Raw genomic sequence first — 25,891 nt, forward strand, 5'->3', positions numbered from 1 at the left:
AGTCCTATAAAGTCATGAGCACGATACCTGTCACAAGGCAGGGGATAAACAATATGTTGTGTATAGACTTGTGGGACCTTCAAGCCAATGACAGGTAAACATCATCTTCTTCTAAAATGCATAGATGTAGAAATGTGTATCTTAGATATGTACAGTCCATTATTATCTAATCTAGAAAAAAACTCAGTGCTCACAGCAATTAGATCTCCAAATTGTCTTGTGAACTTTGTTCCGATGGGCTGTAGACTAAACATAGTACTGTTGCACCTGCAATATCCACCTTCTTGTACCAGTAAACAAAACAGAAAAGCCAGGGTTTGGGACACAAAGGCCTCTTCACCTAAAGTTAAAACAAGGTACAACGGGGCTTAACGGTCATTGACATCAACTAGTCGTTAAATTTTGTCACGAACCATATATTTACACTCTTCAAAGCTAGAGGCAGGCATGCATACAAGATTTAAAGTGCATATCGAGAGCACTAACAGCTATTGTCCCATTACCGACTTGTTCTTCCTGTGTATGGCTAAGCTTAATCATCCTACAAAAAGAACATTTCAGGCTTATATAATAATGACTTCACAGAAAATAATGGTGTGTAGTATACCTGAAGAATTTTTGCCACTTCGTCGAGGAGAATCTTTACTTTGTCTTCTTAAGAGTACGGTACATGCTTTGGGTTTTTCATAATTACAGCTCCACAGGCATTCGCAAGTCTATTGTTGTCCATCTTTCTCAGCCTTGCGATTGCACTAACCTCAGATTTACTGAGGTAGTGACAAAAACAAGTCATCTTCCAGTTTGACCAGAACTTCTCAGTGCTCTTCTCTAACCAAGTCGGCATTGGTTTGGTTTTCACCTTTCTTGTACTAAAGAAGGCAACCAAGAAGAATAATCCATGCGCTGACAATCTTTCTCTTCATTTTACCAGGAGCAATTACGTTTTTGTTAAATATAATTCCTCTCAGAACCACGAGGAACCTCTCCACCTCCACACTGTTACACATACGTAAGGACAAGGCCATAGCCCATTATACCTAAAGCCTGAAGATGGTACAAAGCTTCTAGAAGAATGAAGGGGATCTTATCTAGGAGCAAAGATTCCAATTATGCAGAATAAGCACCACATGAAGATAAGACACTTGCTCTCAACGGTTTCAAAAAAAAAAGTGTGACAAGGCTGACTTCATTATTTAAGCATGGTGAGAGAATGAGATTTATTCAGAGACTAGATCAATCAAGTGTAGTGAGGTGAGAGAAAAATAATCACGGCAGTGCCTAATACACTCTTCAAAGCAAAACTAGTGGCAGACAACAAAAGAATGAGTAGATGTAATGTACATACCAAGTAAAATATATCAGATGTAGCCCCATCAGTGACTTCCGAGAAAAAATAAGTCAGGGACAAAAAAAAACAAATAAGAAGACAGCAATGGACAAAAGAGACAGGGAAGTCAAACCTTAGGTGCAGGGTGAGCAACATTAAGTTCACGCAACTAGGCAAATTTGGGTTTTAGAGAAATCAAAAAAGCGTTTAACAATGCACTCCTCGCAAAACTGAGCTCGCCACATCCGGACAGCCTCCTTACTGGTAGAGTATTTGTCCCCATTGGAGAATCAGAAATCCTCGGTCAGTCAACACACACTTCGATAGTCCCAGACTCTTTTGTTGTTGGATTTTTACTTTAAAATTAAAAAAAAAAAATTAAAAGTCGTAGGCCTTGCTTAACTCACGTGACCCTTTAAAAAGTGACCCCATATTATTATTTACCTTGTCCGTTTAGAAACCCTAAATTTTACTTTGTTTAGTTAGCATCATTCTGAAAATTCAGTCTAAATGGGTAAACGAGCCGATGAGGCGACGGTCAAGTATGCGCACTCCCTAAGAGACGAACTCAGGAAGGTCTCGACGGTGATTTTGGATGAAAAAAACCATGGTAGAGCCGTCGAAATTGAAGCTATTGAGGAAGCTATTCGGATCTTGAATTGTCTGGAAAAGATCCGATCGAGTCTGTGTTCTTCAGCTCCGGAAGAGTTTCTCTGTCCACTCTCCAAGGAGATAATGCGTGATCCTGTCGTTTTGACTTGTGGACAGGTTATTTTAGTTTCCCTTTAATTAATAAGCAGATAGGTCGGAATTCTAGAATGCCTTCTGATTTTCCTCTGTGTGTTTTCCTTCTTATACATATGAAAGAAAAAATATCGAAAGGTGGCTGGAGGAGATTAGTGACCAGACTTGTCTCCACACTACAAGAAAACATCGGGATACTGAGGGAAAAAATCGTCGGTATATCGTCGGAATAACGCTATTCCGACGACATACCGACGAAAAAAGTCCTCGGAAATATCTCCTCGGAAATTCATACTTCCTCGGAATTCCGTCGGAAATTTCCGACGGAATTCCGAGGAAACAAAATTCCGAGGAAACTCCGAGAAACATATGTTCGTCGGATGGTTCCTCGGAATAAACCGATGGAATTCCGATGGTCAAATCCTCGGAAGTTTCGACAAAACATTCCTCGGAATGTTTATCGGAAAATTCCGAGGAACATATGTTCCTCGGAAAATTCCGAGGAACATATTTTCCCTCGGAATTTTCCGAGGGAATGGAGTTCCTCGGAATTCCGAGGAACTTTCCCTCGGAATTTTCCGAGGATTCCATTCCCTCGGAAAATTCCGAGGGAATTATGTTCCTCGGAATATTCCGAGGGAAGAAAGTTCCTCGGAATTTTCCGAGGAACTCCATTCCCTCGGAATTTCGAAAAAATTTATTTTTTTAAAAAAAATTTAAATTTTTTAAATTTAAATTTAAAATTTAAAATTAAAATTAAAATTGAATAAAACATTAAATAAAACATAGTAGATAATATTCAAAGTTAAATAAAACATTCAGAGTTTTTGGTAAAAAAAAAAAAAACTACGGGTCTTGGATGTTCGGGAACACCTCGTTCGGGTACATCCTCTTCATCATCTCCATCATCTGCTCGTTGAGCCTCTTCTGGGTCTCATAGCCCGCCTGTTGAGCTGCCATCTGGGTCTCCAACGCAGATATCCGATCATCCTTGTCCTTCAGCTGAGCCGTAAGAACTTCCGGATCAACATATGGCGGTGGTGCAGAAGAAGGAGCAGCCGACCGGGAGCGACGACCCAAACCGACCATACGTCCCTTCTTCTTTGGAACCGACTGAAATATAAAAAACCAAATTTAGATAATATAAATTGATGATAAAATAAAAATCAAGAAATAAATAAATTGAACTTTTAAAAAAAAAACTTACCGATTCAACGATTTCGTTGATTCGAACCCGGGACAAGTTGGTCGAAGCCGTCGAATCGTCATCATCGGTTTGAAGCTGAGACACTTCGTCGTACACCTGAGTTTGGACCAGGTCGACCACGTCCCTCACAAGACCATCATCAATCTGACCGGTCTTCTTGTTGGTATACGCCCTTTTCATTAGGGCGAGATCATCAACCGGCTCGCCCTCATTTTCTTCCGCCTTGAAAAAAAAATAAATTAAACAAACATTAGAAATTTGAAAAAATGCATAAAAAATAAAATTCTGAAACTTAAATAATTAAAGAAAAAGCGGTTGAACTTACCATGCGATCCGCGAGAGTGGCAATAGATTGGGCACCCAAGTTATGCTTGTAGATGCCCTTCCCTTTACGGTCGCTCCTGCGGTTGTTGGAGTTGGTGGAAGAAGTTTCTTTCGTCTCTTCCTTATCCCAATGCTCACACAACTCCTTCCATACCGTGTCGTTCATCGACTTTGGGACCTTTTAATTTAAAAAAAAAAAGTTTAATAATTTAAAAAATAGTTTAATAAATTAAAAATTGTTAATAAATTAAAAACTACCTTGTTTGCTTCCCACTTCTTCTTCCACTCGTACATCTGCTTCCCATAGTTGTCCATAACTTTATGGACAAAATGGTTATAGATAGAGAGCGTATCATCGGAATTCCAGTTGAATTCTTGCTGAAATAGTTTAAAAATAGTTTTTAAGCACAAAAATATAAATAGTTTAATAATTACAAAAATAGTTTTAATAAATAAAAAATAGTTTAATAAATATAGAAAATAGTTTAATAATTACAAAAAAAAAGTTTTAATAAATAAAAAATAGTTTAATAATTAAAAAATAGTTTTTAAAATATTTAAAATGTTTAATAAATATAGAAAATAGTTTAATAATCACAAAAAATAGTTTTAATAAATAAAAAATATAAGTAAAAATTTTGAATACTTACCGCAAACTGACGAAACCACAGATGCTGCTTCTCGACGGGGAAGTGAGTGAAAGTCGGATGTCCCTTGTCGAGGGCAGAGTACATCATACGGTTGATCCATGCGCTGATCCCGTTCCCGGATCGGTTGAACCTAATAAAAAGAACAAATTATTAATAATCAATCAAATTTTAAGGATAAAAAATAAAAGTTTAAATTACCATGTTTGACCATGTCCATGTGGATACTCAGTGAGATAGGGAAGATGGTCACGACCGGGCTGTCGAACCAACTCCGCAACGCTCATCACTCCCGGAGGACCGGGTGCAGCAGCGGGACCAGGAGCGGGTGCAGCAGCGGGAGCGGGAGCAGCAGGAGCGAGTAATGGAGAGGGAGATGTATGGTATGAGCTGTGGGGCGAAACGGAATCCTGAACATGGCTGGAAGAACCCCGAGACTGGCTCCCCATACCACCCCGGCTACGACGCTGGCGAGGCCGGATCTGATCATCATTAGACCTGTAAATTAAAAAAAAACATATTTAAAAATTATAGTTTTTAATCACAAAAATATAAATAGTTTAATAATTAATAAAAAAAGTTTTAATAAATAAAAAATAGTTTAAAAATTTTAAAAATAGTTTAAATAAATCCCAAAAACATAATAATAACGAAAAATAGTTTTAAAAATGTTTAAAATGTTAAATAATTACAAAAATAGTTTTCATAATATTAAAAATGTTTAATAAATATAGAAATTTATATTTTACATATAAAATACATAAAACGTTTTATAACCACAAAAAAAATGTTTTTAAATATTATATAAATGATTTTTAATCTTAAAAAAAGTTTTATAGATTTTAAAAATGTTTAATAAATATATAAATGAATTTAAAATGCAAAAAATAGATTTTATATACAAAAAACGTTTTCAATATATATATATAATTTCAAATTCGATTTTTATAACCACAAAATTAATAAAAACTAAAAAAAAAATTCAAATCAAGTGAAATACATAATCAAACTCGATTTTACACAAATCTACCATTCACCCTAACAAAATCTATAAATCTCATTCCAAAATCATCAAATCTACTTAAAAACCATACAAATCTAACCTAAAAGAGTGGGATAGGGTTCTTACATGATTATGGGGGAGGATTAGGGGAGATTCGCCGGAAAAACGCGAGAGAGAACGGTGGAGTCGCCGGAAATCGCGAGAGGAGAGGCTGTGCGGCGCGGAGAGAAAGAGAGAAATGGGGAAGAAGATCGGGCTCGCCCTAATATTATGAGGGGTCCGACGGAAACTATCCGTCGGAATTTCCTCGGAAATATTTTATATTTCCGTCGGAATTTCCTCGGAATTCTTTGATTCAATTTTCCCGAAATATTTGGCGGCTAGGTTAACCCGGTTAAATGAAAATATTCCGACGAACAAGGATTCCTCGGAATACCCTCGGTAATCTCCGAGGAATTTCTGAGGAACCAGGGTTTGGGGTTTTAAAACATCGATTATTTTCGCCGTATTTCATTTCTTATACAATTATAATGCATACCATTGAGGATTCTTTGTATAGATGATCATAAACCATGAAATAACACAATTTCAAAAATAATTGTAAGTATTCCCTTTACCGTTTATTAAAGTGTATAAGTGTTTCTCTTATGTTGTGTGGTTTTCGTTCATGTAATCGTAAAAAGTGTTTGTTATTGGATAAAACACCAAAGTTCATAGTTCCAAACATCATAATCTGGTTATGACACTTAATGAAGGTTATATACGTGTTATTCAATCCGTAAAACGTTGTTTTCAATTTAAAACCCCAAGTTCCTCGGAATTTCCTCGGAATATACCGAGGAGATTCCGAGGAGATCCTTATGTTCGTCGGCATTTCCTCGGAATATACCGAGGAGATTCCGAGGAAAAAGAATCTATAATCAAATCCCCAATTCCTCGGAATTTCCTCGGAATTTTCCGAGGAAATTCCGACGAACATAAAGAGTTCCTCGGAATTCCCTCGGAAAATTCCGAGGAAATTCCGAGGAACTTTGGGTTTTCAATCGAGAAGATCTATTCCGAGGAAATTCCGAGGAAAACCTATTGTCCTCGGAATTTCCTCGGAATTTTCCTTTAAAAAAAAAAAAAAAAAAGGTCGACGCTAGTCTGTTTCCGAGTCGTCATCACCAGATGAATCTGAATCTGGATCTTGGTGAAACTCTCCAATCACTGGTTCATCCTCTACGTGAACGGCGGCTTCTTCTCCGAAGTCGGTTAAATCGACTACAAGGCCAACTCCACCTAAATCTTCTGCTGCACTTAAGTTGCCGGATGTGCTTGGTTGTAGTGGGTCTTCCAGCTCAGAACTTCCCTGAACTCGGCCTCTCGGGTTGAGTCTTGTAACAGTAACCCATGGATCATCTCTGTTCCTTACCCGGGGGTACTTGATATAACAAACCTGATCGGCCTGAGAAGCAAGAATGAAAGGATCATAATATTGCAGCTTCCGTCTTGAATTTACTGATGTAACACCAAATGCATCTGTTCTCACACCTCGATCTGGAGTGTTGTCGTGCCAGTCACAATAGAAAACAGTACAGCGCAATCCAACCATGCCCAAATACTTGATTTCCAAAATCTCATTTATGTGTCCGTAGTATACATCATCTCCTGATGCAGAACAAACACCAGCATCGTAAGTCGTACTCGAACGTCTCCTCTTCTGAGTTGTGAATGCATATCCTCGAGTACAAAATCTCGGATATGACTTCACAACAAAGTTTGGTCCAACGACCATCTCGCGTATCCAATCGTCAAATGTTTCACCTCTGGCCAAACCATCACTCACATAAGTAAACATCCATCCACCAAATTCTCTCTGCTTCATTTCTTCTAGTTCGTCCTCTGTGGCGTATCTATATTCTAACCGCTTTTCTGCCATGAAAATCCTTTCATATTGAAGAACATCTTCGCAGTTGGTGAGTAAATATGTTTGCAAATGACTGCGCTCCTGATCAGTAAGTCGACGGTCCTTTGGTTTTCCGCTAAGTCGTCCAACGTCTGTGAAAATGTCTGGAACCTTCCAATGATATGTTGCCCGTTCGCCTCTATCATCATGCCGAGCAGGTCTTCTGTTTTTGGTCTGAACTTCTGCTGGAAAGTAGTACTCGGCAAAGTTTGAAGTTTCTTCATTGATCATCTGTGCGACTATAGACCCTTCCACCCTACTTAAATTTTTCACCATCTTCTTCAAATGGAACATATACCGCTCATACAGATACATCCATCTATACTGCACAGGACCACCAAGTTCCAATTCTCTTACCAGGTGAATAACAAGATGCTCCATAACATCAAAAAATGAGGGAGGAAATATCTTCTCAAGGTTGCACTGAATCACAGCTATGTTAGTCTTCAAATTTTCAATACCTTCAAGAGTCACTGATCTTGTGCATAAATCGCGGAAGAAACCACTTATCCCTGCAATTGCTTCATGAACATTTCGTGGTAATAGTTCCTTGAAGGCAAACGGAAGGAGGCGCTGCATCATTACATGGCAATCATGGCTTTTCAAGCCAGTAAACTTTCCTTCCTTTCTGTCGATACAGTTACGCAAATTAGATGCGTAACCGTCTGGAAATTCCACATCGTTTGAAATCCAATCAAAGAACGCATCCTTTCCCGCTGCATCAAGTCGGTATATGGGAAAAGGAGCCCTACCACTCTCATCAACATGAAGTTCTGAACGATCACATATATCGACTAAATCGAGTCTTGACTTCAAATTATCCTTTGTTTTACCTTGAACATTAAGGATCGTGTTCATGAGATTGTCAAAAAAGTTCTTCTCGATATGCATGACATCTAAATTATGCCTTAGTAGATGATCCTCCCAGTATGGCAGATCCCAAAAAATACTTTTTTTGTGCCAGTTATGTAGGTTTCCAACACCATCTACCGGAAAATGCTCATGTCCACCGACGTCTGGCGTCCTTTCTGCACCAAAATCTCTAAGTTGTGTCTTCAAATCTTTCCCACGAATTTCCGGAGGTGGACTGTCAAACACCCTCTTGTTCTTCGTAAACAAATTCCTACTTCTACGATATGGATGATCTGGTGGTAGAAATCTCCTGTGACAGTCAAACCAACACGTTTTCCTTCCGTGTTTTAGTTGGAAAGCATCAGTGTTATCTTGACAATATGGACATGATAGCCTTCCATGCGTTGTCCATCCAGATAACATACCATATGCTGGAAAATCACTTATTGTCCACATTAGTACTGCCCGCATTTGAAAGTTTTCTTTACACGAAACATCGTATGTTTCAGCACCTTGAGCCCATAGTTGTTGCAACTCATATATTAGTGGCTGAAGAAACACATCAAGTGATCTCTTAGGATGCTCTGGTCCGGGAACGAGAATCGAGAGAAACAAAAACTCTCGTCGCAAGCACAAGTTTGGGGGTAGGTTGTATGGTGTAAGAATGACTGGCCATAGAGAATACTGTCTTCCACTCTTGCCAAACGGGCTGAAACCATCAGTACATAATCCAAGGTAGACATTTCTTCTCTCATACGCAAAGTCGGGATACTTTGATTGGAAATGCTTCCACGCTTTTGCATCTGAAGGATGTCTGATCTCACCATCTGTTGAGTGCTCCGCATGCCATCTCATTGGTTGCGCTGTGCGTTCAGACAGATACAGCCTCTGCAACCTTTCCGTCAAAGGCAAATACCACATCCTTTTATATGGTACTGGAACTCTTCCACTCGTATCTTTATAACGAGGCTTCCCACAAAATTTGCATGAAACCCGCTGTTCATCCGCCCTCCAATAAATCATGCAGTTGTCTCTGCATACATCTATTACCTGATACGATAAACCAAGACCAGCTACGAGTTTCTGAACCTCGTAGTATGAGCCAGGAGCTACATTATCTTCGGGTAGAATACCTTTTACATAATCAGCAATCGCATCCACACAGTCTTCAGCCAAATTATAATCCGTCTTAATGCCCATCAATCTTGTAGCAGATGATAAAGCTGAATGACCATCTCTGCAACCTTCGTACAATGGTTGCTTTCCAGCATCCAACATATCATAAAATCTCCTAGCTTCGGCATTGGGTAAATCTTCCCCTCTAAAATGATCATTTACCATCTGCTCAGTACCTACACCGTAATCTACATCCGTTCTAATTGGATCTTCTAATCTAACCGCTGGCTGAGGTTCGCTAGTACTACCATGTTCATAATCAGTTTCTCCATGATGATACCAAATTTTGTAACTTCGTGTAAACCCACTCAAATATAGATGAGTCCAAACATCCCATTGTTTAATAACTTTTTTATTTTTACAATTAGAGCAAGGACATCTTAACATACCTGTTTTTGCTTCCGGTTGTCGGTGAACTAACCCCATGAATTCGGTTATACCTTGTTGGTATTCTTCCGTAAGCAATCTCGTGTTCGGATCCAAATGAGGTCGATCGATCCAAGAACGAAAATAATTTGAAGAAGACATGTTTTTTATGAATCAAATTCGTGTGTAAAGAAAGTGAGAGGGAGGATGAAGATATGGAGTGAATGAAGAGGAAGAGGGGTGCTTGTATTTATAGTTGAAATCCTGCCGACAGTCCGAGGAAATTCCGACGGAATTCCGATGCAAACGGCTAGTTCGTCGGAATTTCCTCGGAATTTTTAAAATCCCCCAACGGCTCTCCAACGGCTCTCTAACGTCTATAATATTTCCTCGGAATTCATCGGTTTTTTCCGAGGAATACTAGTTTCCTCGGTATTCCGTCGGAATATTCCGACGAGATGAATTTTCCTCGGAATTCCGTCGGAATATTCCGAGGAAATTCCGAGGAAGCCAAATTTTGTGTTTCCTCGGAATTGCCTCGGAAATTCCTCGGTATATTCCGAGGAATTCATTTTCCGTCGGAACGTCCGTCAGAATACCGCTGTTTTCTTGTAGTGCCAGAACCAACAAGTCGTTTCTGATATTGATCTTACCCCAAACAAAGCGCTTGGCCGATTAATTTCACAATGGTGCGACGATAACAAAGTTATATTGCATGAATCAGTTTCTGAGTAACACGTTCCTTATTGCCTTATTGGTGGTGGTGGAACAAGTTTGATCTTCTTTTCCCTTTGATCTCCGATTTCTTTTCCTTTTTTTTTCCAAAAGTTTATACGGCTTCTTAGTGAAATATTATATAGCATCAGATATGTGATCACAAAATATTTGATGGTGCTACAAAAGAAGCTTATAAAATTGTTAAACATCCCTAAATATATTAACCCATATCATCTAATCTATATTATAGACTTAACTGTGCAAATTCTTATGTTAACCGTAAATTATTAGTATTTAAGAATCTTCTCCATCAAAATGCACCCTGATCACCAAATTGGAAACACCACTTGCAACAAATGCCAACTTGTCACAAACACTTTTATCTCTGGGGATAGGCGTGATGCTATTCTTTTGTAAAGTAACCAAAGTTAACTAATATTCTCCTGTTTTTAATTACTCTTGTGAACACCCGTTTAAAAAATACTCAATTTGTATATTTTCTAAGTAAAGTTTCTGTATAACCAAATGAAAAACGAAATGCAGAATCTGAAGAATTATACACAATAAAAATTAATAATTTATTTATTAAAAATGAAAATGTCACCTAATTTTTTTCAAAAAAAAATTCTCTAAAATATTATTAAAAACGGAAAGAAAATAATGATGATATATTCTCTTTTTCTTTTTGTAACTTGTGATTATGAATTACGTGGGGAGAAGTTGAAAACAAATTTACCAATTAAAAAATAGCCTTAAAACTATTTATTATTGTCGATTCGATTATAGATTATCTAGTGGATTATTACATTTTAATCTTTTAATACTTCAATACACAAAAAAATAATAAAAATCATAACTTTTCAATCTATACTATGTTGGTGTAGTTTGAAGTAGTTTTTCATTTAAAATATAAAGTAAAAATAAAAAGACGGTCGGTATAAGTGAGTAGGAGTTGATTTCTTTCGAAGCCGGCCGAGAAATCAAAAACTCACTTCCGTCTCTTTTGATCACAAACGTATTCCCATTCTAGATTCTAGGGTTTCTTTCTCTACCTTGGACTTTTGGCGAACTTCCGATAGATAAGGGAAGTTTCGCAATGGGGGCGAGATTCAAGAACTTGCAACAAGAACTGACAAAGGTGCTGAAGGACGGAGATGTGATTACGGGGATTCTAGAGGTAGATGGCGAGAGGAAACCCATTTTAGATGAAGCTGCCAAGATGCTGGAAGGTCTGCTCAAAGCGAGGAAGGCTTCAGCTGAACGTGCCCGATGAATTCCTCTGTCATCTGTCCAAGAAGATGATGCGTGATCCTGTATGAATCCTTTTCTTGTTTCTAATAAAATCGTTTATCATGGAATCTTTAAGCCTTTCATGGTGGCGAGTTTGATGTACATATAATCCAGTAGATTTGTTAAGGCTGTGACTGTGAATGTGTCGAGTTTGAAAAAATTGTTTAGCTTTCTTTCATGGAATCATTAAGACTTAGCAAACACAACGAGTCCATATTTGACTCAGTGTAACTGTGTTATATATGAATTGTAAAGATGACTCAGTATACGTTTATACTTGCTCATTGTTTCTGTGTGTTTATCACTTTATCAGAGCTACGAGCGATACTACATTGATCGATGGCTGAGGGAAGTCAACCACAGCGTTTGTCCCAAGCCCTTATCTCACACAAAACTAATACCAAACAAAGCACTCTCCAGCCATATCCGTCAGTGGTGCAAGGAGAACTTAGTCGACCTTCCTGAGACTGTAGCAGCTTGTTCTGATATGTCGATTGTCAAAACACTGATTGACAAGATATCCTCTTCATCAGTCTCATCTCAGAGGCCCACTGCCATGCTAGGCTATATCCAACATTTTCCATCTTCTACGCTAACCAAGTTGCTTGATCCACTCTTAAAGCCTGATGTCGACATTGATCCTGAGCTACAAAGTGATCTCGTTAAGACCGTCTTCTACCTCTCTTCCCACGAGGAGAACAAAACCTTCATAGGTCAAAACCCTTCCATCATCAACACTCTAATGTCTTGTTTGAAACAAGGGTCGAAGGAAACACGACGAGATGCAGCTGCTACTTTCGCGTTGCTGTCTTCCACAGGAAGTTCATTGCGTGTGTTGGCGCTCCTAGTAGATCTTCTTGCACAAGGCGATGACTCAGCATTCGATGCTGTCTCAAGTTTATGTGTCTTGGAAGAAAACAGGGATAGGGCTGTGCTGGCGGGTGCGGTACGTGTACTAACCAAAAAGCTCCAAGCTGATGCAATGGTCGACCATTCACTTTCTCTCCTTGCTTTGCTCTCTACAAGCCAAAATGCGGTTGAGCAAATGACGGAGCTCGCGTTGGTGTTCACTCTCCTAAAGTTCTTGCGGCGTTCAACCTACCAACCAAATGTGGAGAACGCTTTAGTGACCATCTTCAATGTAAGTGAAAGAGATGGATCCGGTTTAGAGTTCGTCAGTAAAGAGGAGAAACAGAAACGGACACTGACGAGCGTTGTTGTCAACGGGTCTGAACATGCACAAACAATGGCCCTAAGAATTCTCCAGGTTGCAGCAGGAAGCCGACGCTGAAACAGAATCCCCATACATATAGAGATGAAGGAAACAGCTCCATCTTAGATACCTACAAATGCCATTCTCTGATTTTTTTTTCTTTTTGGAGTCAATGTATAGATATGATACTAGTTGCCTACAGCCATGATTGTGTTTACAGGTTTTACCTTTTCTTGTTTGCAGTTTTTACTCTAAATGGACTCCAATATTCAAAGTGTAATCTAGTTTTACGCATTTTACGTGGATAAATCTAATGTTTTTAGTATAAAGCTTTCTGCCTTATATATTTCTGTAAATAATAAATGATATACAGTAACAATATAATAACATATTGATGCGTGTGAATCTGTAGTTAAAACGATATTATTTCGTTTGAAGAAAACGATATTATTTCGTTTGAAGAAAATGATATTTGTGATAAGAGAATCTCTCCACCGTCAATCCTTGTCTAAGATTAACACTAACCAACACACTAGATGGCGTCAAATCAAATAGCCACGTAAAGTCGTGTAAGTATTTGAGCACAACAGTAATTTCTCTAATAAACAAACCAACTCCACTAGGGTCTAGTAGCCATCTGCTTATTCTCTCGACTCTGCTTTTTTCATCCACTGAGAATTTTTGAATTTCATTAGCCTGTATAATAGAATTGGGGTTTCCATGATCTGTTGAATTCAAGAGGTGGGTTCCGTTAGACAAAAGTGGTCTGATTCTGATTTTTTTTTTTTGTGAAGCAAACTTTCAATTAAAACTTAGGAGGAAACAATCAGGTTTGGTACAGAGGAGAGAGCCCGTTTGGCAACAGAGTGATACATAGAAATGTGAAACCAATGAACATTACATACATACTATGGCCTTTTAACTTGTGATGTTTATCCATCAATTTGAGGGATAATAAAAACAGAGTTCATAATATGGTTCTTTCTTAATAGTTCAGTAGATGAATGATTCTTCCACATCAAATCTTGGTGAAAGATTAGGGTAACAAAAATTAAGAAGGAAGAAGACTTGATATCATCAGAGACACGAAGTTTACAAAAGAAATATCGACTCCAAAAAAATTGGTTATGAATATATAGTCTACTGTTAAAACTGAAAACTGGTCTCAGTATAGCCAAAAAAAATTAAAAGAGTATCTACAACATTCAAAAAATATTATTTACAAGCACTTTTTTCTTTTGGTTAGTAGTCATTTTTTTTGTTTCATTATTCATTGATGCATTAATGGGGATGGTCTGAAACCTAAATTTATTTCTTGATTGGGAACTTACCCTTAACCTTTTGGATCTCCTGTGGTTCTAAATAGAAGGCCTTGGCAAGCAAGTCATCAGGAATCGGGGGGTTAGCACCAAACAGAGACAGTCCAACACCTTGAGCCCCGGGGTTCTGACTGTCAAAAGCAGAGAGCACGGAAGCAGGAGCATTGTTAGGGTTTTGCTGGAAATGGAGAAGAGCTCTTGGGAATACAAAGACCTCCCCTTGTTGACATGTTTGTAGATGAGTTTTCCAGTGGTGGTCAAGAATCCAACGAAGAGACGTCCTTCAAGGACGAATATGGCTTCAGAGGCTCTGGGATGAAGATGCGGCGGGTTGAGTCCGCCTGGTGCGTAGTCGACCCGAGACATGGAGACACCCAAAGTGTTGAGGCCAGGGATTTTTTCAACGTTGGCACTTGTAACAGCTGAGCCCAGTGTGGTGTTGGTGGTGGATGCAGCATTGGCTAAGCCTATGTAGTAGATATTAGTCTATCTTCCTCAAAGACTCCAGCTCGCACAGAAGGTTTCGCAATGGCATCTGGGCCGATTGAGAAACGTGTTGACAAGCCCATTAAGCCCACTGAAGTCTCAATACTAGCTGTTGATACAGTTCTGAGTAAAAGGAAGAACTTGAGCTCTTGTCGTCTTCTGTGTACGGAGAACCCAGCTCAGAGGAGATCAGAGCATCCTATCCTTACCGTGAACAGATTCCAGCTACTTGATGCTGGCGTGTGCTAACTTAAGCTTTAGGTTAAGATGTACCCTTGTGTCTCCTCATGTATATAAGAGGCCTAGCGATGTATTAGGGTTTTCTCAAGTTGAATGAAGTATTAAAGTTATTCACAGTAGAAGTCTTCTGGTGTTACTTGTGCTGGGTCTTTGCATCGGTATCCGTTGACTTTCTCACCTATTAAGAACATGGTTAAAGTCAACGACAACCAAATTATAGTGTTGTAAGAAAATTAGTGATTCAAGTTCATACATAACTTTACAAATAAAAAAAAAGTTCTAAGAAGAGACGTATCCTCTTCATTATTCAGAAATGTGGCATGAGTCTACTTTTTTTCCAGAATATAAATGTTAGAAGAACAGATAAAGAGAGAGGTGATACCTTTGAGATCAGCAACACAAAAATCTTGGAGCATGTTTGATTCGGCAAAAGCCGTGTCAGCGGCCACAAGCAAGATGGTAACAATAAGATAAATCATGGAAGTCGCCATTTCTAGAAATGTTATTGATGAGTTTGAGAAAACCCTTTGACCTTATTTTCTCAATTTATATTTCTATCTCAAGAAGATCTAACCAATGGAGATAGGGGCTCGTTAATTTTAACTTTTGCTATAATTAGGTTTAAGTGTGATCGTTGGTTTATATTTGGTGATTAAAATGGCTCTTGAATGTTTGAGACATCAATGAGAGCCTATAGTTTTTTTTTTTTTTTTGCTAAAATATTTTCTAGTGAGCCTATAGTTATAGGTTGACATTCACCATAAATCAATACTATTAAAACTGAAGGGCCTTTTTTGAGATTCCCTTGGAATTTTGAAATATTTACAGATCTCTGCCACTGAAATATTTTTAGTCTATGATTTTTTTTTTACATATATTCACTACGCCTTTTAATTCAACAAGAACTATTTTTGATATTTTTCCTTTTATTTTACTCAATTAACATATCTATTTATCTACACCAAAACTATACGACGTTAACAAATTCAACAACTATAGAATACATATCAAATGTCTTTCCTTCGATCGTAGCCATAAAAAAAGATTAAATACACTTTTTTTGTTAACTTTATATGTTCAAAAAATTGTATATTGAAATTTAATTCATCATGTTCCATCAGCACTGACACTTGAACATTTAAATTCATGTGTTCTCCTCACGAACTTTGGATTCTGCAGGTTTCAAAATTAAAACTTACAACTTTGGATTCTGCAGGTTTCAAAATTAAAACTTACATTATTCGATACAAATGTTTTATCTATTAATATGTAATTCAATGTTTTAATTACAATCATTAACTTCAACCATACATTTGTATTGCAATCGATAATAAACTTCAAGTATATATAACATTCGTGTTCATAGATTTGGAAGCTTCAATTTTTAGATGTACAGTATGAAGCTACAAACGAACCCCTAAACCCCAAATAATTATTTGTTTATTTTATTAATTAAATTATTAATTTTTACAAAATGTCAGTCATATGTAGGGATAACTATTGGGTTTAAATGCCGGTATATTAAAAAAATGAATAACAAATCCCCAAATTTTGAGAATTAAACGGGATTAACAACTGTGCAATATATTGTAGTTGCAAATATTTTTTCCAGATCAATAACCAAAAAAGGCGCAACATTTTAAACCAAACCTATATCGAAAAATAGATACCCAACCAATTGTTATAGTTCCATATCTTGAACATATCAATATTGTAGTTGCTAATCTTTTTTCAAATCTTTAATTTTCCAACTAAAATATAATTTTTCATAACTTGAAAAAACTAGGGTGATGATTGGTTCGACTGTGGCTTTAAAAATTTAGCTGTAGATGTTTAGCTGTAGATAAATTGGTTGTAGCTGTAAAGTTGTTACTGTAGACTTTTTCTGCAGAGACTTTTGCTGTAGTTAAATTTGTTGTAGCTGTAAGTTATAGGCTGTAGATATTTTAAAATAAAATATATGAAATATGTGTTGTATATATATAATTATTATTTTATATGAATTAAAATAATTTATATTAGTGTTTTTTTATAGATTATAAAAAATTATTGTAATTCAAAATGTGATATGTAAATAATATTTATATTATTTAAATATCTTAATAATTAAAAAACACTCAAATTCAAAATTAAAATATTTATAAAAGCTTTTATTATGATTATATAACTTATTTGATATTATAGATATTTTTTTCATTTTACAGATTCTACAGCTTATAAAAAGATGATGTAGCATTTTTGCCTAAAATACATAAGAAAAAGTTTTGCTTTATTTTTTTTGCTGTAGCTTTAAAAATAAAGCTAAAGCATGATTGGTAAAACTAAATAAAAACTTGATGTAGACTTTAATTTTTAAAAGTAAAGCTACAGCATGATTGGTAAAATTTAGTGATTTAAAAATAAATAAAGCTAAAGTATGGAGATAAAGCCCAACCAATCACCCCCTAGATTCTCAAGCTATGATATTTTCCTAAACTAACGGCCTATATTTTCTAACTAAATTTAATAGGAATATCCTAAACCCTCAGCCTCCCTTTGCGTTTCCTATATATATTGGCCATCTAGCCTCAAAGCAAACACGCTGTTTTCTATTCTTTTTCATATAATGTCTTCCAAGCAAAAAACTGTTTACCTTGATGATATTAAACCATAGAAAACGGTGTGGCTTATCCAAGCGCCAAAGTGGTGCATACCTGGAAACCATCCAATCTCAGGTTTGGTGAGACTTAAGAAATAATATTTGTAGACAAAAAGGTAAATACTTAGACATGTTAACATGTTTTTTAATTTTTTCGTGAGATCATGGACTAACATCTGTGGTAAAATAAATATGTTTTTCCAGGGATAAAGATTCAAGCTACATGTAGGAAGAACTATTTGAAGTCTTTGGGTGATGAATGCAATGTTGGCTAATGGAAGACTCTATTTATTTTATGGCATAGATTAATTTATTTTATTAATATATAAATATTAAATTAACTTTTTTGATTTATATCAACTATTTAACTATTATACAAAGTAACTGTTAAATAATAAAATCTTGGGATAATTAAGATAAGAAATACTTTTTATCTAGAAAATAAGAATATTTTTTTAAAAAAAATTATTATATTTTACATATTTAAAATAATTATATATTGTTTAAGTTTCTACAATTTTAACAAACGTTAATTGTATAGATTGTATACCATTTGAGTAGTTGTGACCATATTTGTTTGTACGGCTTAAACTTTCAATAAAAAAGGCATTGTAACATGTTTCCAGCTCATCGGAATAACCAAGAAAGTCATCAGATCCAACATGCAAAAGAGATTAAAAAAGGTTAGATCTGATTTATGTTTGTTCTTCGTAAAACACTTTCAAAGGGGACAAGATATATATGACAGATTAATAAGAGAAACTAATGTAACTGAGGATTTACCATTAAAGATCGGATGATCAGGATCCTGTTGGAGATCGCCATCTTCTTCTCTTTGGGAAGAAGGAACGGACAGGTGAGAGATAAATTATTTTGCTTTTTTGTCGAAACTATCCTGAAAAAAAAACAAATATATTTCTGTCGGTTAATTTAACGGGCTTGAAACCTTGAACCCATATTTTTAAATTAAAAATTAAAGAGCCCCAAACAAATGAATATGGATGTAACATTTAACTAGATTTTGATCCGCGCAACCGCGCGGATGTTTATTTTTACTTTTTTATACATAAATTATTATTTTTAAACATTAGTGATATTTTTTTTAACATTAATCATATACTTAAATGTTTATATAACTATTTTAAATATAATAATTTTATAATTTAGATGTTATAATTAATCATTTGGTTAAAACCGTATGTATTTTCACTTCTTATTATATATTTATCTTATTGTATTTGCATTTAGTTATCAAGCAAATTATTATATTCATGAGAAAACATATTTGAAAATTATTTTATATTTAATTTATGCTAAATTCTGACCCGTGTTTCAAAGCTGTATTTCTTTTTACTAATATTTTTTATACTTATTCATTTTAGATAATATATTATTGTATATACAAAAGTATAAGATATGTTAATTTTTAGACATGTATTATAAGGTTTGTTAATTTTAAGTCGTTCTATCATCATATTATATTTTTAAAATAAATAATTTATATTTATGAAAATAAAATTTATAAATTTATCAATTGAATATACTTTTATCATATTTATTTAAGTATAATAATTGTATTTTAACATGATCATGACTATAAAGTGGGTAAAATAGGATATAATTTATTTATTTTTTATTTTGTAAACGATAACTTAAAATATATTAAATTTTTGTTAAAATACTTTTACACAGATTTATTAGAATTTTTAAATATAATATATAAATATATATTATATTTAAAATGAAAATATATTATGATTAAAGTAGTTACAAAGATTTTATATTATAAGCTTTAAAGAAATACATGTTAATTTTTATACATGTATTATATATTTTGCTTAATCCATCTTACCAACATATTAGATTTTATTTTTGAACATAAATATTTTATACTTATGAAAATAAAATTTATAAAATTTATAAATTTAATACAATTTTATTATACTTAGCTCAATATAATAATTTTTTTTTAATATGATTGATTATGATTATATAATATATAAAATATTACAGAATTTTTTATTTTTTATTTTATAAATGATTACTGAATTTATTAATGTATAATAATATTTCAAACTAATTTCAAAATTAATGAAAAATATTTAAATATAATTTCGAAAATAAAGATCTTGTAAAAATCTTTTAAAACAGATTTGTTAGATTTTTCAAATAAATATATTTATATTTTAAATAAAAAGATATCAAAATATATTATGATTAAAGTATTTTAAAGATTCTATGTATTATTATTCTTAATAAAATGCATTTAATAAGATTTCTAAGTAATGGTCCAAATAAAAAAAATCACACATGAAAAAAGTCCTGACTTATCTTTTAATATATAAGATAGTATAGATTAGGATTAATTTATTTTATTAATTACTAAATTTTAAGTTATCTAAAATATTTATATTAGCTATTTAAATATTATACAAACTAACTGTTAATAATAATTAATATTTTGGGATAATAGGTTTCTAAAATAAATGATTAAAATAATAGAAAAGCCAATTGACCGGAAAATAAAACTAGATTTAAAGAAAAAAAAATATTTTAACAGAAAATTCTTATTTTTAAAATTAAGACACATAATATTATCTTCATAGATCCTTGCAAGAGAAAAAAAAGATTAAAAAAAATGGAATGAAATGATTTACTGGCAATCTGAACCCACACCTTTGGAGATTTTTCTTAGTTGAATACTAAATCGAACGACCTCACCAATATGTTCTGTGAATGCCTCAGATCGGCTTCAATTTCAACGGATCCATTCCTTTTAAGCCATCGGACATGACTCGCAAAAGAAATTAGAAAAGGAAGAAATTGGTTAAGTAGAATCTAGGATGCCAACTATCTATCAACGACGGAGAAAATACAGGAAATGAGCAAACCTTGGAGCCAACTATCTATCAATTGCGTCTTCTGCTTCAATCGCCATTTGAGTTTACTTTTTTGGGTGATACCGAAAAGTTTTTTGAAACATGAAAACAGAAAAAGGAGCTCTATTGAAAACTGAACCAAACAATCGACTGGGTTTGGTCCAATTTAGAAAATACGGGCTTTGATAAACAATCTGTATTCAAAATACAGCTCATTTTGATAGTTTTATCCAAAATTAAAATAAATATTTAGTTTGCCCATTAACAAGTCCAGTCTAAATTTTATAACAAATTAAATTAATTGAATTGAAAATTATAAACATTGTAAAGTATTTCTATTAAAACATTACAACTTATTATTTTTAAATTTAATGGTTAAGATAAAAAAACCATGTTATTCTATTTCTAGCAAAAGAATAATAATCATATTGTGTTTCTAAGTTACACTTTAAAACATAAATATTATATGTGTAAGATTATATTTATGCATAGTTTAAAATTCAAAAGGTATAGAAATCATAATTTATTTTGTGTTTTAGTTACCGATATAAAATCTATACTGTTAAACTAGAGATTTATGTTGTCATTAAGAGCATGACTGATTTCCCTGCTACCATCCGCAAACACAACTTTTACGGTTGTTAGCGGTTGTTGGTATTTTGCAATAATCATTCAAACCGCTCTTAACAGCTTCAAACCGTTCTAAACTTCTTAAATTCAAAAGTTGGTTTCAGCTATCGTTTGCAGGCGGTTGCGAGAAGTTAAATTTTTTTTCTTCTTTTCAAAAAATATAAATACAACAATTAAAATAAAAATTTAAAATTGAAATAATAGAAATACTAAAAAATATATCTATTATATTTTAATTTATATTATAAATTATTAAAATAAAAATATTTTCTATAATTTTTTAAAAAATAAAAAAATAATTTTTATATTTATTATAATATTATGATGTTTAATATTTTTATAATTATATAAAATGTAAATATTGTTAAAAGCACCAAGTTCTAACCGTAGTACCAATCGTATAAAGTTCCTGAAAATCGCGTAAAACCTCCGTCCAACCGCAACCATAACCCGTTGCGGTTACACCAGGCCTTAAGTCAAATATATGAACAGTTTTGTCAACTATGAATCTCGAAACATAATTACACATCTTACAATTTTATTTCCTAATACAATGGAAATATACATGTTTTGATATGTTCACTTAACAGAAAACAAATCCCGCGCTTTCAAAGCGCGGGTCAAAATCTAGTACACCTTTAAAACCTAATAGTCAACAAACTTGAAATGATAAAGAAGGGAGGGTGATTTTGGTTGCTTATTGATTATAGAACTCAAGAGGTTTCTTTGGTTCAGTGAAATCCTAACCGATCCTTCTGTTTTGACTAGGTAAGGAAACCCGTGCGATGTCGCACGGAAACTCATTTTATAAAAATAAATAAATTATATTTTTATCAAAAAACTTTCAAAAAACTTGTTTACAATTGTTTTCAAAGAAATACATGTATTACAAAAATATCTTGCATGTAGTTATATTTATTGATAAATACCATGAAAAAATATTTTCATATGTACATATAAATTTATGAACAAATTACAATGAAAATTTATTGGTATGGACTATTTAAAAAACTTCAAAGTTCTATACGTAAAGTCACAACTTTTAGATTTGAGATAATTGTTTTAAAATAGCACATTTACAATGTATTATGAAAAGACATATCGTTATAAAAAGACACCATATTGCATATGAAAAAACACATAATTATAGAAAAGACACTTATTAAAATATTTTAACAGTTTTAAGTTTTTTTTTGTCTTTTATAATGAGAAGATACAACTCTTAAAACAAATAGTTATAAAAAAACATTTATTGATTAGGGTATTTTTAAGGGTTATTAGTGATTTAAACCTCCAACTATTTTCAAATCGGATAAAAAACCTACAACTAAAATTTTATGTTTTTAAACCTCCAACTATTAAACCGTTAATACCGTTAACCTTCCGTTAACAAAATCATTTTTTCTTAACAGAGACCCGTTAAATCGAAACGCAGCGTTTCATGTAATCACAAAAACGACACGAGGTTCTTATAATCCGTGGATACTTTAGTGATTTAAACCTCCAACTATTTTTAAATCGGATGGAAAACCCACAACTAAAACTTTATGTTTTTAAACCTTCAACTATTAAACATTTAATGCTTTTAACCCTCTGTAAACAAAGTCAAACCCGCCCCGCTGACCCGCCAACCCGCGGGTAAACTGATTTTTTTTACTCAAAAAATTTGACCCGCTTGACCCGCAAGAAGAAAATATAAAATCCGCACCCGCCCCGCTAAAACCCGCGGGTGATCCGCTAGACCCGCGGATAATATTAATAATATTAAAAATTATTAATTTAAATATTTTTTATTAAAATAACAATAAAATTTAATATTTAAATATTTTTATTAAAAATAACAATAAAATTTAATATTTTAAATATTTTTTATTAAAAATAATAAATATTAATCTATTTATAATTAAAAATTAAATTATTTTTAAAAAATTTTCTATTTAAAAATAATATTTTAAAAAAAAATCTTTTTTTTTTTAGTTTTTGCGGGTTGGCTGGTACCCGCACTGAATTTTGGCTGACCCGCACCCGCCCCGCATAAAAATCACTCAACCCGCACCCGCATCCGCGAACCAAATTTTTCAAATCACTCGATCCGCACCCGCCCCGCAGCGGGTCAAATGGAGCGGGACCCGCAGATAATGATTCATATTCCCAGCACTAGGCGGAGTGAACATTCTCCAAGAGGAAGGATAAGGTTTCCATTAAAACATACACGATCTCCAGCGAGCGTTAGAAATTTTTTTGTATATTATATATTGTTTTTGGTCGTAGTCAATTTTAAGATATATGGGCTATTTGTACTTGAAAATTAAGCTTTATATTATGTATGAATTGGAACACTTATATGGATAGCTTTTATTAGTAATAGACATAAATATGCTCTGTTTTGTTTTATTTTGAATTGATAAAATTATACCAGTCAATAAATTAGCCTAAATTAGCATTTAATATGAAGTTTTGATTAAAAGGCTAATAGTCAGACATAATTATGTGACAAGCAAGTTATTAATGAAATCAATGCAAGTTCAATCCCAAATGATCTTTTTTATTTCATCTAGTATAAAAAAAATCGAGACTAATGGTTTCATTATTTACGTTTTGGATTTTTAGCTATCCAAACATGTAAAACTCTTCCTATTGTTTTTTGTTTATAACGTTTCATTTGAATATCTTCGAAAAATTTATATTCAAGTAACTGCTTAGAACTTTTTTTTTCCACCATTTTATTATAATTTTGTTATAAGATCGTTTAGTGAAAATTATATTTTGAGAAATGCATGGCAGATGCTATTTATAGATTAAAAAATCTATTTGAAATGATACAACTCTTTAATTTGAATAGTCGCATTTTTTTCAACTGAAATGTAGTTATTTTGAAAAGATACTTACAAGAATAGTCACAACTTTTCACTTATTAATAGTTACAATTATGAATAGTCACAAGTTATCCAATTATAATTTTTCAAAATAAAAAAAATGACATTAAATAACCCATTACACAAAAATATACACCTCACATAAAAAATGTTTTACAGACATTTATGAATATTTACAACATAACAAATAACAGTAATTTTTAGACAATTTTTTTTAAAAAATACAACCTTTCAACATTGAACTTTTAGAAAAGACACAACCTTATATACATCTCTTAAAAGACACAACTTTATCTACATCTTTTAGAAAAGACACAACCATTTAACATAAGTGTAATTCACAAACTTTAGATTTAATTGGGATTTCTATTAAAAAATACAACTTTTCAACATTGAACTTTTAAAAAAGACACAACCTTATCTACATCTTTTAAAAAAGATACAACCTTTTAATATAAGTGGAATTCACAACCTTTGCATTTAATTGGGATTCCTATTATTAGTAGTATTAAAAAATATAACTTTTCAACATTGAACTTTTAGAAAAGACACAACCTTATCTACATCTTTTAGAAAAGATACAACCTTTTAACATAAGTGGAATTCACAATATTTGCATTTAATTGAGATTCCTATTATTAGTAGATTAAGAATGAGTAAATGTTGAAGACAGATCCTTTCAGACGAATCTAACACACTTATCGTTGGTAGCGATCAAAGCATTAGCCTGTGATCCGTCAACTGCCGTATGCTGTTTTGGTGATGGAAGATCTGATTTCGTGGTGAGCATAGACAGTAACTCAAGTGTGTTGGTGTGAGGCTTCCACATTGGAAGTTAAACTGGAACATGAATAATATAAAGGTTTAGTCTAATCTACGTATCATCAAGTTGGAAGCCTGAACACACTCTGCCAGATCTATCCTGAACCTACATGTGACTCGATAGGTCCGTCGGAGTTGGATCTATTTGTCTAGCACCTGAACTGAAATCAAGGACTTGTGAGAACTATTTTCAGCCACCTATGTTGATTGTTGACCCACAACATACTTTCCTTCCGTTTATATTCAACGTACTACTTCACATCACGATCAATTTAAACCTAATTTGTCAAAAAAAAAGAAAAAAAAAAGGCTATGAATACTTACATAATTCCCACGAAGAAGTCCAACTTTTCTATCAAATCAGTAACGCAACTTTTCACTAGTTTCGCCAGGAACCAATAGTGACATATAGGAACAAGGAGAAAGAGCCACCATTAGAGCGAAACTTGTAAACCTTGGAGATAATGAATTGTGAGCTAAGTATTTCGGAAATTAATCTGAAAACTCGTAAAAATTTTGTTAACCTTGGTGATTACAAGATTATTTTCTTCACCAGAAAGGAAGTTGAAACTTTCAATGTACTAAGTAAACTGTACCCTTTTTCTCTGTGCTTTGGCCAAATGCCAATGTTTTCCTTCTTTATGTTCACTACATGTTCTGCTTTGGCTTCATTTCATAATATCCTGAATACATTTTGATAATACATATAGTAAAATCAATTCTTTTCAAAAATTTCATTACACCAAAAATCAGGATATTTCATATACAATATTTATTATAATAAACCCAATCCCACTTTCGGTTATATTGGGGATACGTAGCCTAAGTAAGGCGTAGTCTTGTTGGCACATGTTTTTGTGAACACGTTTCTAGGTAGTTGATAGGAGTTATCTGGTCTAGAGAGCACATGACCGGATCAGATGGTAGGCTAGTTGATATGCTTCATTAAGCATGGTGGGTTTCTGCTAACGGGCCGAAATCATGGCCTGAGCCGTCATGATACAGTGAGCATATATCTTGGTATGGATGATAATAATTGTAGAAATTCACCTATTATAAGCATGTCGACGAAGATAAGTCTTCTAGATCAATTCCTGTCCAGTGGCAGAGCCAGCATGTAATTAGGGTGGTCAAATGATCCATGTAAAAAAAAATTATTTGTATTTTCCTTCTAAAATTTGATGAAA

General features: G+C 33.7%; 1 protein-coding gene, 1 long non-coding RNA gene and 1 pseudogene across 2 annotated transcripts; 2 read left to right on the top strand and 1 right to left on the bottom strand.

Moving 5' to 3' along the window:
- Nucleotides 1-11,369: 11,369 nt before the first annotated feature.
- Nucleotides 11,370-13,624, top strand: LOC103830602 (putative U-box domain-containing protein 46). Its single transcript, XM_009106426.3, has 2 exons — nucleotides 11,370-11,624; nucleotides 11,915-13,624. The coding sequence occupies exons 1-2, from the start codon at nucleotides 11,517-11,519 to the stop codon at nucleotides 12,890-12,892; spliced, it is 1,086 nt and encodes a 361-aa protein (XP_009104674.1). The 5' UTR covers nucleotides 11,370-11,516; the 3' UTR covers nucleotides 12,893-13,624.
- A 294-nt stretch (nucleotides 13,625-13,918) lies between these two features.
- LOC103830619 lies at nucleotides 13,919-21,007 on the bottom strand (annotated as a pseudogene).
- LOC108871940 lies at nucleotides 17,285-18,127 on the top strand. Its single transcript, XR_001958599.2, has 2 exons — nucleotides 17,285-17,613; nucleotides 17,702-18,127. It is a non-coding gene; the product is annotated as an uncharacterized LOC108871940 (long non-coding RNA).
- Nucleotides 21,008-25,891: the final 4,884 nt, after the last annotated feature.

Source organism: Brassica rapa, chromosome A01 (genome assembly GCF_000309985.2).
Source record: "Brassica rapa cultivar Chiifu-401-42 chromosome A01, CAAS_Brap_v3.01, whole genome shotgun sequence".
In the NCBI taxonomy this organism is placed as follows: Eukaryota; Viridiplantae; Streptophyta; class Magnoliopsida; order Brassicales; family Brassicaceae; genus Brassica; species Brassica rapa.

Coding starts and splice junctions, on each gene's coding strand:
- LOC103830602 (XM_009106426.3), top strand. CDS start 11,517: ATGAAGCTGCCAAGATGCTGGAAGGTCTGCTCAAAGCGAGGAAGGCTT. Junction 11,625..11,914: donor AGAAGATGATGCGTGATCCT/GTATGAATCCTT, acceptor TCACTTTATCAG/AGCTACGAGCGATACTACAT.